This window comes from Neoarius graeffei, chromosome 3 (genome assembly GCF_027579695.1).
Source record: "Neoarius graeffei isolate fNeoGra1 chromosome 3, fNeoGra1.pri, whole genome shotgun sequence".
Taxonomy (NCBI): domain Eukaryota; kingdom Metazoa; phylum Chordata; class Actinopteri; order Siluriformes; family Ariidae; genus Neoarius; species Neoarius graeffei.
This window is the reverse complement of record NC_083571.1, coordinates 25,710,461-25,726,644: the sequence shown is the minus strand read 5'-3', so window position 1 is coordinate 25,726,644 and position 16,184 is coordinate 25,710,461. Positions and strand designations below refer to the sequence as shown.

Sequence of the window (16,184 nt, the reverse complement as noted above, 5' to 3'; positions counted from 1 at the left end):
CGCTGCGTTTGCATAAACCTTGGCGCGAACATCGACGCAACGACAATAATGGATGACTTCGCGTTTGTACAGCTGCTGCTTCTCGTCGCTTAAAAATGGCGGCCTTGCGCGGTCTTGCTATTGTTGTCGGCCTTAACAACTCCGCCCCTCCCGCTGACGTAAGCGGTTCTTTCCTCTGGCCCAGCAGAGAGTTGGTGCTAGCCTGGAACCGGTTTTTCTGGCCCCAGAGCCAGTTCTTTGTCAGTGGAAACAGAAAACCTGGTTCCAAACTAAGCACTGGGCCCGAACCAGCCCTGGAACTGCTTTGGTGGAAAAGGGGCATCACAGATGGACTCCAACACTTACACTGACTTTTCCTACAACGACCTTGCATTTAGTGAAAAGTATGGTGTTCCTCCACTTACTCAAAAAATAACTAACAGCTCAAACTGGACCAATCAGCTCTTCAGGTTCTCCTGCAGACAATCCCAGACTGACACCGAAAGATTTACACTTCCAAAAAAAAAAAAAAAAAAAAAAAAAGCATCTTACACCCAAGTCTCACTCTTAATTCAATTTATTTCACCTTAAAACGCCAAAGGTTGGTGTCTACAAGTTCCTGGACAAGTTTATCAAAAACAAACCTCTGAAACAGAGGCTTTGCACAGTCACGTGACCTCATCGCAACGGTAACTACGCCACCATGACGGGGCATGCTTGTAGTGCTTCATTCAGACAAGTTAGTTGTGATTGAACAGTATGGGAATGTTTTACTGTGCTTTTGGATGCGTTTTGTTCAAAATGATTCGCAAAGACCTCAGATTTTTAATTTACCAAAAAGTAATTCATCAACCCCTCCTAGAACTGCCACCTTATTGTGGTGGAGGGGTTTGTGTGCTTGAATGATCCTAGGAGCTATGTTGTCGGGGGCATTATGCCCCTGTTAGGGTTTCCCAAGGCAGACAGGTCCTAGGTGACAGGCCAGACCAAGAGCAGTTCACCAAAAAACCCCTATGGAGAAAAAATCCAGGACCGTGACGTCGCCCGGTAGGACGCAGCCGGGGCCCCACCCTGGAGCCAGGCCCGGGGTTGGGGCTCGTATGCGAGCGCTTGGTGGCCGGGCCTTTGCCCATGGGGCCCGGCCGGGCTCAGCCCGAAGAGGTGACGTGGGCCCGACCTCCTGTGGGTTCACCACCCACAGAGGTAGCAGTAGGGGTTTGGTGCAGTGTGGATTGGGTGGCAGTCGAAGGCAGGGGCCTCGACGACCTGATCCCCGGACACAGCGGCTGGCTGTTGGGACATGGAATGTCACTTCGCTGGGGGGGGAAGGAGCCTGAGCTTGTGCGGGAGGTTGAGAGGTACCGGCTAGAGATAGTCGGGCTCACCTCCACGCACAGCTTGGGCTCTGGAACCCAGCTCCTCGAGAGGGGCTGGACTTTCCACTTCTCTGGAGTCGCCCGTGGTGAGCGGCGGCGGGCTGGTGTGGGCTTCCTTATAGCTCCCCAGCTCAGCCGCCATGTGTTGGAGTTTACCCCAGTGAACGAGAGGGTCGCCTCTCTGCACCTTCGGATTGGGGAGAGGGCTCTTGCTGTTGTTTGTGCCTACGGGCCAAATAGCAGTATAGAGTATCCGGCCTTCTTGGAGTCCCTGGGAGAGGCACTGAGGGGTGCTCAGACTGGGGACTCCATTGTGCTACTGGGGGACTTCAATGCTCACGTGGGCGATGACAGTGACACCTGGAGGGGCGTGGTTGGGAGGAACGGCCTCCCCGATCTGAACCCGAGTGGTGTTTTGTTATTGGACTTCTGTGCTAGTCACAGTTTGTCCATAACGAACACCATGTTCGAGCATAGGGGTGTCCATAAGTGCACGTGGCACCAGGACACCTTAGGTCGGAGGTCGATGATCGACTTTGTAGTCGTGTCATCTGATCTCCGACCCTATGTCTTGGACACTCGGGTGAAGAGAGGGGCTGAGTTGTCAACTGATCACCACCTGGTGGTGAGTTGGATCCGCTGGCGGAGGAGGAAGCTGGACAGACCTGGCAGGCCCAAACGTATGGTGAGGGTCTGCTGGGAACGTCTGGCCGAGCACTCTGTTGGGGAGGTCTTTAACTCCCACCTCCGGGAGAGCTTTTCCCAGCTTCCGAGGGAGGCGGGGGACATTGAGTCTGAGTGGACCATGTTCTCTACCTCCATTGTGGACGCAGCTGTTCGGAGCTGTGGCCGCAAGGTCTCCGGTGCCTGTCGTGGCGGCAATCCCCGAACCCGGTGGTGGACACCGGAAGTAAGGGATGCCGTCAAGCTGAAGAAGGAGTCCTATCGGGCCATGTTGACCTCCGGGACTCCTGAGGCAGCCGACGGGTATCGGCAGGCCAGGCGTGCTGCAGCTCGGGCAGTTGCGGAGGCAAAAACTCGGAACTGGGAGGAGTTCGGGGAGGCCATGGAGAAGGACTATCGGTCGGCCTCGAAGAAATTCTGGCAAACCGTCCGGCGCCTCAGGAGGGGGAAGCAGTACTCTGCCAACACTGTTTACAGTGCGGGTGGGGAGCTGTTGACCTCGACTGGGGACATTGTCGGGCGGTGGAAGGAATACTTTGAGGATCTCCTCAATCCCACCATCATGTCTTCCACTGAGGAGACTGAGGCTGATGACTCAGAGGTGGACTCGTCCATTACCCAAGCCGAAGTCACTGAGGTGGTTTGCAAGCTCCTCGGTGGCAAGGCACCGGGGGTGGATGAGATCTGCCCTGAGTATCTCAAGTCTCTGGATGTTGTGGGGCTGTCTTGGTTGACACGCCTCTGCAACATCGCGTGGCGGTCGGGGACAGTGCCTCTGGAGTGGCAGACTGGGGTGGTGGTCCCTCTTTTTAAGAAAGGGGACCGGAGAGTGTGCTCCAATTATAGGGGAATCACACTTCTCAGCCTCCCAGGGAAAGTTTACTCCAGGGTACTGGAGAGGAGAATTTGACCAATAGTCAAACCTCGGATCCAGGAGGAACAATGCGGTTTTCGTCCTGGTCGCGGAACACTGGACCAGCTCTATACCCTTCATAGGGTGCTCGAGGGTTCATGGGAGTTTGCCCAACCAGTCCACATGTGCTTTGTGGATCTGGAGAAGGCATTCGACCGTGTCCCCCGTGGTATTCTGTGGGGGGTGCTTCGGGAGTATGGGGTTCGGGGGGGGGGGTGGGGGGGGGGGGGGGGGGGGGGGGGGGGGGGGGGGGGGGGGGGGGGGGGGGGGTGGGGGGGGGGGGGGGGGGGGGGGGGGGGGTGGGGGGGGGGGGGGGGGGGGGGGGGTGGGGGGGGGGGGGGGGGGGGGGGGGGGGGGGGGGGGGGGGGGGGGGGGGGGGGGGGGGGGGGGGGGGGGGGGGGAGGGGGGGGGGGGGGGGGGGGGGTGGGGGGGGGGGGGGTGGGGGGGGGGGGGGTGTGGGGGGGGTGGGGGGGGGGGGGGGGGGGGGGGGGGGGGGGGGGGGGGGAGGGGGGGGGGGGGGGGGGGGGGGGGGTGGGGGGGGGGGGGGGGGGGGGGGGGGGGGGGGGGGGGGGGGGGGGGGGGGGTGGGGGGGGGGGGGGGGGGGGGGGTGGGGGGGGGGGGGGGGGGGGGGGGGGGGGGAGGGGGGGGGGAGGGGGGGGGGGGGGGGGGGGGGGGGGGGGGGGGGGGGGGGGGGGGGGGGGGGGGGGGGGGGGGGGGGGGGGGGGGGGGGGGGGGGGTGGGGGGAGCCAAAAGGCGAAGCTCTCAATTTACCGGTCGATCTACGTTCCGACTCTCACCTATGGTCATGAGCTTTGGGTAATGACAGAAAGAACAAGATCGCGGATACAAGCGGCTGAAATGAGTTTCCTTCGCAGGGTGGCTGGGCGCTCCCTTAGAGATAGGGTGAGAAGCACAGTCACTCGGGAGGAGCTCGGAGTAGAGCCGCTGCTCCTCCACATCGAGAGGAACCAGCTGAGGTGGCTCGGGCATCTTTTTCGGATGCCTCCTGGACGCCTCCCTGGGGAGGTGTTCCAGGCATGTCCCCCCGGGAGGAGGCCCCGGGGAAGACCCAGGACACGCTGGAGGGACTATGTCTCTCGGCTGGCCTGGGAACGCCTCGGTGTTCTTCCCGAGGAACTGGCCGAGGTGTCTGGGGAAAGGGAAGTTTGGGCTTCCATGCTTAGACTGCTGCCTCCGCGACCCGGTCCTGGATAAGCGGAAGAAGACGAGACGAGACGTAATTCATCAATCGGGGGGAAAAACTAGAGAACTTTCGAAAAAGTGAAAGGGGAAAAATGGGGGGAAAATATTTAGCGGGACTCAGTGTCGAACGGAGAGGTCCAAAACCCTCTAGTATGCTCACTTCATTTCCACGAAGGTAAGAATTCCAATAAATAATGTAATTTCACAACTGCAGTGTGGCGCTCATTCATATACAGTGAAGTGAACATGAGCAACACAGCAGAGACTTAAAATGCATCTACATTCGGGGATCCTTCGGAGCTTGCTGTGCACGCGTTTGGGACCCAGTCATTATGGGAACACCTGATGCAGATTTGAGCGCAATCAGCACACTGTTTTCACAGAGACTTTGTGAAGTACTCGGTCAGGTATGCGACAGAAGACTGGTCTAAGTGTAAGAAAAAAAAAAAAGTGTTGATTAGCAGGCGTGATATTTACAAAAACAAAACTGAAAGCGGTCATAAACATGGCTAGAAACAAATGTGACTGCGATAATGATAGAGCGGTGATACAGTTAGACACCTTAACGATCTTTTGGCCGTTGCAAAAGACTTTCAATACAGAAATTGTGCACGAATAATTACTCAAACTTCCACTGGGAAAAAGGGAGTTGATTCCTGATTACTTAGTGCATCAGATCACGTGACACCGTTCCACAATTATCGACATCCAGATGATTATTTATTTAAATCAATAAAATAACCGGTATGTAGTATTAAGTTAACAAAACCTAGTTTTTATTTAAAATTTGTTTTTACATAGACTTTTATTTAGTACAAAATATCTTTATACAGATGTCAGTGCTTATGTAAACGAGGAAGTAATTCTATCAATCAGTTTGTTAACAAACATTAAAGAATTTCTGTCACACATTAAAACATTTTGTTCCACTAAGTATTTTCGTAGATCACATTTTGTTAATCATTCGCTGTTGTTTGTATTCATTTCAAGTTTACCAGTAAATAATCAACAGGGAATTGACATTGTAACCACATGAAAATCCAGGTCAAAAGGTCGCATGTCATTCCTCGAACCAAAATCTAAACTGTCTACTGATATTCTAATATGTGGTAGATATTTACAACAAACTGCAAAAAATATTTTCTGAATGGAATCGAAAAATCTGAATATTTCAAGCACGTAAATTTTTTTTTTTTATATGCTCGGAATTTAATTCTAGTCCAATTCTATTTATTACAATAGGATCCCAAATACTCTATAAAACACTCCATTTTGTTATGAATCAGAAAAAAAAAAAAATCACAGCACTTTTATTATTATTTTTTTAAAAGTACTTCAGCAATGTTACACAAAGATCGATGCATAACAGTTGTAAAGGTCACTTAATCCCACAGGGTGTCAATAATGGTGGACACCGGTGAAAGTGATGACGTTTATCGACACCTCACGTGACTTCTCAAACACGCGTTTAGATACAAAATGGTGACTGTCAAATGAAGGAGTAAGAAACAAAAGCAGGTTTCGACAAGGAGATCATGAAATATCAGTGAATTTGAGAAGTAAAAACATGTCCATGATCTTTCCACCATGCTTACCTGCGATGACGACGTCCGGGTTTTCCTCAAATTGCTGATCGTGCTAAAAAAAAAAATTCCATCTCCGGTAACGAGCTGTGTCATCAGGCGACAAGATCAAAGAGTGAGGCAGGTCTTCCGGTTGATTAATTAAACAACAACAACTGTTATAACTGAAAAGGTGTCGATAATTATGGACTGTCGATAACTGTAGCCACCGCTCTACTTCACAAAGCCTCTGTGAGAACAGTGCCCTTATACACACACGCGTGCTGATTGGGCTCAAATCAGCATTAGGTGTTTCCCATAATGAATGGGTCCCAAACGCACGTACATAGCACTCCGAAGGATCCCCAAATGTAAATGCACCAAGTCCCGGTGAAGGTTAGGCTGTGCAGAGCCGCTGTGTTGCTCATGTTCACTGTATGAGTACTGCGCTGCAGTTGTGGAAATAAAGTGACATACTATAAGGTTTTTAACCTCTCCATTCAACAGGGTCCCATGAATGTTTTTCCCATTTTTCCCTTCTATGTTTAGAAATCTCTCTAGTTCCCCCCCCCCTTGATGAATTACTTTCAATAAATTAAGAAATCTGAGGTATTTGTTCCGTTCAAAATGATTTGCACATCCAAAAACCCAGCAAAACCTTCCCGTACTGCTCAATAACAATTAACTCGTCTGAATGAAGCACTACAAGCGTACCTCCTGTCATGGCAGCATAGTAACCATTGCTATGGGGTCATGTGACCGTGCAAAGCCTCTATACTCGTACCTCCCCACCCCACAATGGTAAGAGGATCAGAACTTTTTGAAAGCTGTCCTTCAACAAAGGTGTGCAAGGAAGAAAATATTCATAGGTATGCTGCTTTTGGAAAATAATCAAACAATGGGGCGTGACGTGGTGGCTAGTAGCTCAAAGTTTATTATTTTCATATCAAAGTATTTTATATATTGTGTTTATTCAATATTTCAATAAACAAGAATTTTAATATTGCCCAAGTGACATTTCAAACACAATATGACCAATGTTAGGCATGTAACGATAAAACGTGGAAAATTTTGACAATTCAAATTGACGAAATAAAAAAAAAAAATAATAATTAGCTGCGATTATCATCAGGCTGTGTAATTTTAGTTTTTCCAAGTAGTAATGGTGTCATTTCAACAGCAGAGGGAGGGCACAATAATGTACAATAGCGAGAATACACATGACTTCACTGTAGATGGAAGTAACACAGCTCTAATGTTGCAAAATACACAAAAAAACAGATCTAAATGGGAAATGGGAAAGAGCTGCTGTACAAATAGAGTTAACAAGGAATCAGAGCTCTCTTTTTACAGACTGCTGACAGATAAAGAAAAGAGAAGCAAAGGAGGTCATAGAAAAGGTTCATAAATGTTTTCAATCAAATGAACATTTTAGTTAATAGGCTGTTACGTTTTACTCCAATCTTTACAAAACGTGGGTAAATAATTATTGCTGCTATTAAGAAAATGATTTTTTTTTAAATGTAACAAAAGGAATATTCAAGTTGATACAGAAAAGGAAAATGAATGCTGCATTTTTTGTGAATAAAATTTTTTTTTTCAAAATTATTGCGAATTGAACCAAATCGTGACATGACAACTAAAACGTCCTGCTTACTTCTGCTCTGCGAGAGGGAATAGATCCTGAAGAAGCCTCACTCGCTTTATAGCTGTCGGCTAGCTAGTTCACACTGACGTGGACATCCACGTTAAAGCTGCTTCCGGTGAAATTAGCATCCCTTGCGCCTCTTCATTTTCATCTTACGATCTTTCATATTTTATGTCGTTATATTCCTGAAAAATATAATTTGCCATTTCCACTGAGGACATCACTAACACTACTGTAGAAACCGTTTCAAACTAGGAAGTGGAATTTTACATGGTGGTTATAGATGAGTGATGAAACCTTGGAGTGTGGTTTACAGGAAATATAGGCACTCTGGGAACACCACTTAGCCAATCAAATTCGTGGAGCGGAATCAAGCGTTGTATAACAGGTTGTAATCCAACCCCATTTCCATAAATTTAGGACACTGTGTAAAACGTAAATGTGGTAATTTGCAAATCATAAAAACCCTATTTTTCACTGGAAATCATATAAAGACGACATATCAAATGTTGAAACTGAAATTTTATTGTTTTCTGAAAAATAGATGCTCATTTTGAATTTGATGCCAGCAACACGTTTCAGAAAAGTTGGTACGGGGCAACAAAAGACTGAAAAAGTTGTGTAATACTAAAAAAAAAAACCTTAAAAATAAAATAAATAAATTAATTAGGTTAATGAGCAACAGGTCAGTAACATGATTGGGTATTTAAAAAATAAATAAATAAATAAAAAAAATTAAAAAGAGCATCCCAAAGAGGTGGAGTCTCTCAGAAGTAAAGACGGGGAGGGGTTCACCGCTCTGTGAAAGACTGCGTGGGTAAACAGTGCAACAATTTAAGAAGAACATTCTTCAATGTAAAACTGCAAAGAATTTGGAGATCACATCACCTATGGTACATAAAATCATTAAAAGATTCAGAGAATCTGGAGAAATCTCTGTATGCAAGAGACAAGGCTGAAAACTGACATTGGATGCCTGTGATCTTCAGGCCCTCAGGAGACACTGCATTAAAAGCAGACATGTGTCTGTAGTGGAAATCACTGTATGGGCTCAGGAACACTTCAGAAAACCATCGTCTGTGAAAACAGTTCATTACTGCATCCACAAATGCAAGTTAAAACCAGATATAAACGACATCCAGAAACACTGCCACCTTCTCTGGGCCTGAGCTCTTTTACGATGGACTGAGGCAAAGTGGAAAATTGTCCCGAGGTCTGACGAATCAAAAGTAGAAATTCTTTTTAGAAAATCATTGACACCACGTCCTCCAGGCTAAAGAGGAGACAGACCATCTGGCTTTTTATCAGTGCACAGTTCAAAAGCCAGCGTCTGTGATGGTTTGAGGGTGCATTAGTGCACACGACATGGGTAGCTTGTACATCTGGGAAGGCATCATTAATGCTGAATGATATATACATGTTTCAGAGCAATATGCTGCCATCCAGACAAAATCTTTTTCAGGGAAGGCCTTCCTTCTTTCAGCAAGACAATGCCAAACCGCTTTCCGCACATATTAAAAATTTCATGGCTCCATAGTAAGAGTCCGAGTGCTAAACTGGCCTGCCAGCAGTCCTGACCTTCCTTCCATTTAAAACATGGTTCATTATGAAGCACAAAATACAACAAAGGAGACCCCAAACCACTGAGCAACTGAAATTATATATCAGGCAAGAATGGGACAACATTCCACTTTCAAAACTACAGCAGTTGTCTCCTCAGTTCCCAAACGTTTACAGAGTGTTGTTGAAAGAAGAGGTGATGCAACATAGTGATAAACATGCCCGTCTCAACTCTTTTTTTTTTTTTAAATGTTTCGGACATCAAATTCAAAATGAGCATAGGTTTTTCAAAAAAAGGTTCAACATTTGATATGTTGTCTTTGTACTATTTTCAACGAAACATAGGATTTCCATGATTTGCAAATTCTGTGTTTATTTACGTTTTACACAGCGTCCCAAATTTATGGAATTGGGGTTGCACTTCAAGTCTTGGGAACTTTGCTTAAGCCTAGGTCACAACCGGACGTACGATTTTTTGGCGTTTCCCCAAATCGCTGCGTTTTTTTTTTTTTGTTCGTGGAGAAAGACGCACGTTGGCCGCAAGTTTGTCTTGCAACCTGAAAAAAACGTAAGCGCCCGTAGAGTTTGTTTGACATGACAAAGAACCTCTGCGGCCAGTCTACGGCTCGAAAATCAGCACATCACACGCGCGCCCTCTGTGCGTTTCACGCGCGCACTCCGTGCGTTTCTTGCGTTTTTTTGCACATAGACCGGCCGTAGGAGCACGTACGGCCGGTTGTGACCGAGGCTTTTGAACGGTGCTCCTGCAACTTGTGGTGTTACAATGAGTTCACACTTAAATGTAAATGGATAAACTACTTCATCATGATGCTGACCTGAAAGTGAAACGTCATGCCAGACCACTGAGAAAAGCTGCATAACTGTTGAAACTTAAAACGGGAGCTGGGCGGCACATTCAGACGGTTCGATTTTCGAAAATGACTTTTCCAAACTGCTCGTCCTCTGACCTTCGGAAAGCTCCAGAAGGCTGTGCGTAATGAAGCATACATCATGGCTTGCTGCAGTCGTATCACCGAGTCAGCTCCTTTAACGGCTTGCTTTTTGGACTGAATTAGACCTCGCTTGCAAGTGGAGATAAAAGCATCGAGCAAATAAAGGCAAATGGACTTAAAATGGAAAAAACACACCACGTCTTCAAAGTACAGCACTCAAAACACAATGGCAGTGAGTGGACCCAACTTGCAGTCAGTGCTCCAAGACATTATCTCTTGGAACAGTGCACGTGTGTGTGAGTGAGAGAGAGAGAGAGAGAGAGATATGAGATGACTGAACACATCATAGAGAAAAGGAGGGGGGGGAAAGAAAAAAACAAAACTCATATGCGCATCATCATCAGAAATCGTCTCAGTCAAGATGACGCATTTTAACGGATCTTATTTCAATTCAATGGTGAACCAACAGTGATTTGGACCACTGTGTTTGCATGCGTGTGCTACCTTTGTGCCTGCGTAGATAGTCGATGCTTTTCTGTAAGATAGTGGACTTGTCCATCCTGCGCGTGTTGGCAGGCAGTAAGGTGCCCAGTTCTTTGATGAGGACATTGAACTGGTCTCTCCTTCTCTTCTCCGATTTATTCCGGGAAACACTGAATCGCAAGAAAACACATCAAATCAAATTCAGCATATATAATCAGGAGAACTTACAATTTTGGAATCAGAGATCAAGGAACTCCAAAAAGACGGAACAGTCCTACCGTTTGGCCTTATCCCGCTCATCCTCTTCCATCAACTCATCAAAAATGCTGCCATCATCCCTGTGACACAAACCACACTGTTAATAGAGTGCGCGAGAGAGAGCGCGCGAGTGTGACAAGCCTCGCCCGATCAAGATGTTCGGGCAGAAATATTTTAGCAAGTTAGGCCCGTTCGGGCACACCTATGGTTGGCACTTCAGGCGCATGTGCACATTTGTAGTCGTGGGTTGCTTTTCATCACTACGCATGGTCACCGGTGCCCTCTATGTTTTCCTGGGTTGACTTCAGGACACACACACAGGATATATTTAAAAAAAAAAAAAAAAAGTGTGCACACCCCGTTAAAATTATATATATTTTTTTTACATCAGAAAAACCTGAGACCATGATAAATAACTTCAAAACTTTTCCCACCTTTAATGTGACCTATAACCTGTACAATTCAATTGAAATACAAACAAATCTGTTTGGCAGAAAAACCTAAAAAAGTGCAATAAGCTGGTTGCATAAGTGTGCGCACCCTTGAACTAATACTTTGTTGAAGCACCTTTTGATTTAATTACAGCATTCAGTCTTTTAGGGTTGGAGTCTATCAGCCTGCCACATGTAGACTTGGCAATATTTGCCCACTCTTCCTTGCAAAAGCGCTCCAGATCTGTCATCTCTTGTGCACAGCCCTCTTCAGGTCACCCCACATATTTTCAACTGGATTTCGGTCTGGGCCGTTCCAAAACTTTAGTTTTCTTCTGGTGAAGCCATTCTTTTGTTAATTTCGATGCATGTTTGGGGTCACTGTCGTGCTGAAAGATGAAATTCCTCTTCATCTTGAGCGTTCTAGCAGACACCTGAAGGTTTTGGGCCAAAATTGACTGGTATTTAGAACTGTTCATAATTCCCTCCACCTTGACTAAAGCCCCTGTTCCAGCTGAAGAAAAACAACCCCAAAACATGATGCTGCCACCACCGTGCTTCACCGTGGGTGTGGGGTTCTTTTGGTGATGCGCAGTGTTGTTTTTGCACCAAACATACCTTTTGGAATTGTGGCCAAAAAGTTCAACCTTGGTTTTATCAGACCATAACACATTTTCCCCACACGCTTTTGGAAGAGTTGATGTTTTTGTTTGCTAAATTTAGCCGAGCCTGGATGATTTTCTTTGTAAGAAAAGGCTTCCGTCTTGCGACCCTACCCCATAGTCCAGACATATGGAGAATACGGGAGATTGTTGTCACATGTCATACACAACCAGCACTTGCCAGAAATTCCTGCAGCTCCTTCAGTGTTGCTGTCGGCCTCTCGGCAGCCTCCCTGACCGGTTTTCGTCTTGTCTTTTCATCAATGTTGGAGGGACGTCCAGTTCTCGGTAATGTCACTGTTGTCCCATATTTTCTCCACTTCTTGATGACGGTCTTCACTGTGCTCCATGGTATATCTAATGCCGTGGAAATGTTTTTGTACCCTTCTCCTGACTGATACCTTTCAACAATGAGAGCCCTCTGATGCTTTGTAAGCTCTCTGTGAACCCTGGCTTTTGCTGGAGGATGCAACGGAGTAAATGTCTGAACTTTATTTGGGGTTAATCAGAGTCATTTTAATTGATGGGAGGTGTGAACCCAAAAAGACTGAATGCTGTAATTAAATCAAAAGGTGCTTCAACAAAGTATTCGGTTAAGGGTGTGCACACTTATGCAACCAGCTTATTGTACGTTTATTTATTTATTCCCCCCCTAATAGATTTGTTTGTTTTTCAACTGAATTGTACAGGTTATAGGTCACATTAAAGGTGGGAAAAGTTTTGAAATTATTTATCGTGGTCTCATTAGTTGTTTTTTTTTTTTTACGTCAGAAAAACATTTTAATGGCGTGTGTATACTTTTTATATCCATTGTTTATTTGTATGTATGTATGTATGTAAAAAAGCTAGTGGTAAGTATATTCAATGAATGGAAAGACATGCTTTTGTGTCTCAAATAGTAAACCACACCCTCTACAGTAAATGTATAATTTATATAGTCAATTATCGTCTTCTTCCGCTTATCCGGGGCCGGGTCGCGGAGGCAGCAGTCTGAGCATGGAAGCCCAAACTTCCCGTTCCCCAGACACCTCAGCCAGCTCCTCGGGAAGAACACCGAGGCGTTCCCAGGCCAGCTGAGAGACATAGTCCCTCCAGCATGCCTGGGTCTTCCCCGGGGCCGCCTCCTATATAATATAGTCAATTATCATCTCATTATCTGTAGCCGCTTTATCCTTCTACAGGGTCGCAGGCAAGCTGGAGCCTATCCCAGCTGACTACGGGTGAAAGGCGGGGTACACCCTGGACAAGTCGCCAGGTCATCACAGGGCTGACACATAGACACAGACAATCATTCACACTCACATTCACACCTACGGTCAATTTAGAGTCACCAGTTAACCTAACCTGCATGTCTTTGGACTGTGGGGGAAACCGGAGCACCCGGAGGAAACCCACGCAGACACGGGGAGAACATGCAAACTCGGCACAGAAAGGCCCTCGCCGGCCACGGGGCTCGAACCCGGACCTTCTTGCTGTGAGGCGACAGCGCTAACCACACACCACTGTGCCGCCCTATAGTCAATTATCCCATAGATTTTATCCCATAGATGCCCATTTATCATGGACACTGGCCCATCATGCACATGAAGATTACTTTTTTTGGGGGTGGATAGATGAAGGGTGATGCAATATTCCTAGTCATTGTTAGGGAAAACAAAGTGTGTTTTGCGTCCTAAGCTCTAAATAAAAAAGACGCATTACGTACTAGTACCGTACGCAAGTCTTACATGTATGATACTGATTTACGTTTCACTAGCAGGTTACCCAACGCTGCCCGGGTTTTGCAAAATTCTGGGTTGCCCCCAGACTTCCATGTCAAATTTGGCGAAGATCCATCAGGAAATGGTGATGTTAACCCAAGACAAACAAAAATCCAAAACATCTACCACCCAGGGTGGTTTGTTGTTTGTAAAGGCTTTACCCCGTTTAAAACAAAACAAAAAACAAACAAAGAAAAAAACTCTCATATATACTAACCCTGATTAACCTGTATACCCTGTATACCCCCACATTTTGTATGCTGCTGAATCTGTCCTTTTTTCAGTAGCTTTGTGTAAACAATAACCGCTAAATGTAATGCAATGTTATGTAAGGTGATCACCTAGGGATTCTCATTGTGAAAAGTAAGTCACATGTACATGGACTGGCATTTAATGTTGTATTTGTTCCTTTCTATTTGTTTTTTGTCTGTTCATATTCTTTTTGGGGGAGTAAAGTCAGTTTAAAAATGCCGTTAAATGCATAGGCCTATGGAGCACTTGCATGTGACGTCACATCCGCTCCAGATTGTAGACAAACGCCATCTTGTCGGGCAAGCGCCATATTTCCGCCGCCTTTCCGACTCTGACTTTCATTTTTTTTTTTGCCGAAATATTCAAAAATTACCGTGCCACAATGCCGGATACTTGCATGGCATATAAATGCCACAGCAGGAGAGGTCAGAAAACAGGAAGAAAGTTTCATAGGCTGCCACGGGACCCTGACAGGCGCGCAAAATGGATTGCTGCTATCGGCCGGGCTGATCCAAACAACAAGAACAAGGCATGGGTACCGACTGGAAGGAACGATCACTGGCGCCTGTGCAGTGACCATTTCATCTCAGGTTCGTCATGTATTTATTTCAGTATATCCATGTGGTTATTTGCAGCATAAGTTTATGACTTGCTCTAATAAAAAAAATTCCGGGAAGTGGGAGCCTGAGAAAAGAGGGTTGGGTCTTTAGCGGTGTGGTACGAAAAAAAAAAACAGTAAAGAACTTTATAAGAATTTACCACTGTCTTAGTAGTAAGTCCTTATAAATATAAGGATCAATCCTTATAAGGACTTATAAATAAATATATATATGCCATGTATGATTTACTCCTGAAAGTGGCGCTTTTTGCATTATCCTCATACAGATTTATCAGTATTGCTAATTAAGGTAAAAACTAAGGAAATTAAACTGGACAAATACGTTTTTATTTCATTAAGCAGGTTTACCATATATACAGTAATAGTGATAGACTACTGATACTTGATCTAACTGATAATATAAAATATTCAACCATAATCGGCTGGTCAGTGCTATGCTAGATACTACTGATATATCTAGCATCAGTTAAGTGACTTACCCGGCCAATGACGATAGTTTTTTTTCTTCTTTACAAGATGCCACATCTTACGGGGGCTGACAAATCCTGAATTTCTGTAGAGATAACTCTCCAGAGATTTATAAGCACGCAGTGCTTCACCACTGAACAGCGAAGGAAAGTTGATTAGGTAATTATACACGTCTGGGTATTCCACCTCCGGCAGTTCAAGATCCACTGACACGGTCGTGAAAACTCCGTCCGGAAAGCCATAAGGGTCACAAATCTATAGACCGTTTATTTTAGACATATATCTAGTTATCTGTGCATTAGAAAAATGAGCCGTGTAGTCCGTCGGTTGAAAGTGATCCATTCTGTACACGAGTGCAGCAGTATTCAGCGGTGTTGTTGCCCGACAAGATGGCGTCTGTGTACTTTCCGGTCACGTGACTGCAAGATCTCTATAGGCCAAGTTTAATGACCTTGAGGTTATCAGAGGTCATATGTCGTTTTACAAATGAAAAATGAATTCAGCACCCAAACATTTAACAAACAAGGCCATTTGCTAACTTCATTAATCATTTTAGTACATTTCATTCCTTAGAAAGCTGAGAAACTGGGTTCAGCTGAGACGTTTACAGGCCCAAAGTTCAATGACCTCTAGAGGTCAACAGAGGTCAGATAGAGCTCGGCATATTGCAGATTTGAATTCGGCACACCCAAATTGACAAAATAAGACTGTTTGCCGACTTTGTCTCAAAAATGCCTTTGAGTGTCACAATTCTGGATTTTGGTACCAGTCTATAAGCACTGGCCCCGAACCAGCCCTGGAACTGCTTTGGTGGAAAAGGGGCAGAGACAAACAAAGGTCATCACAGACATCAACTACATCTGACCCCTAACTGATAATACAAACACTTCAGCAGACAGCTGCAGGCTGTTTGACACCAAAGAGCAGCTCAAACCTGAATCAGCTAACAACTATTCCATACGAGTCTTCATGAAAACTCCACGTCGGAGCAACGCTGACGGCACAGCGTTCGGGATTTATTTATACAGGATGGTGTGAGATGGGGAGACGGTCCCACCTGTCTGTGGAGCTCATTGTGATGATTCATGAGTCAGTCTGTGGACGACGTTCTCCAAGCACTGGGACGACATCTGAAAGAGGAACAAAGGAGAGCCTGCAAAAATCACACACAGTCCTTGTGAGGACCTTCCATTGACAATTATTAAAACACAGTTAATTAACGTTGTGCCTGAACTGTAACCTCAGTAACGAAGAGGAAACTTTTTGGCTCGCTCATTCATTAATTTATTATAAACAAACAAAATTTCCTCATGGGGACCATCTAAATGTCCTCACAAAATTGAAACTGTCCGATTTTACTATCCATGCGGGGA

The 16,184-nt window shown here is 45.9% G+C and overlaps 1 protein-coding gene across 7 annotated transcripts in view; it reads right to left on the bottom strand.

Annotated features, from left to right (window-relative positions):
- The window catches only part of clockb (clock circadian regulator b), a 112,015-nt gene that overhangs the window by 40,487 nt on the left and 55,344 nt on the right, over nucleotides 1-16,184 (bottom strand). For 6 of the 7 annotated variants that reach the window (XM_060916557.1, XM_060916561.1, XM_060916560.1 and 3 more), the window contains exons 2-4: nucleotides 15,869-15,964; nucleotides 10,640-10,699; nucleotides 10,383-10,531 (exon numbers count right to left, since the gene is read on the bottom strand). In XM_060916557.1, coding sequence (XP_060772540.1) covers nucleotides 10,383-10,531; nucleotides 10,640-10,699; nucleotides 15,869-15,885 — 226 coding nt within the window. In that variant the 5' untranslated portion in view covers nucleotides 15,886-15,964. The remainder of the gene's footprint in view (nucleotides 1-10,382; nucleotides 10,532-10,639; nucleotides 10,700-15,868; nucleotides 15,965-16,184) is intronic. The other variant, XM_060916558.1, reaches the window with a different exon arrangement.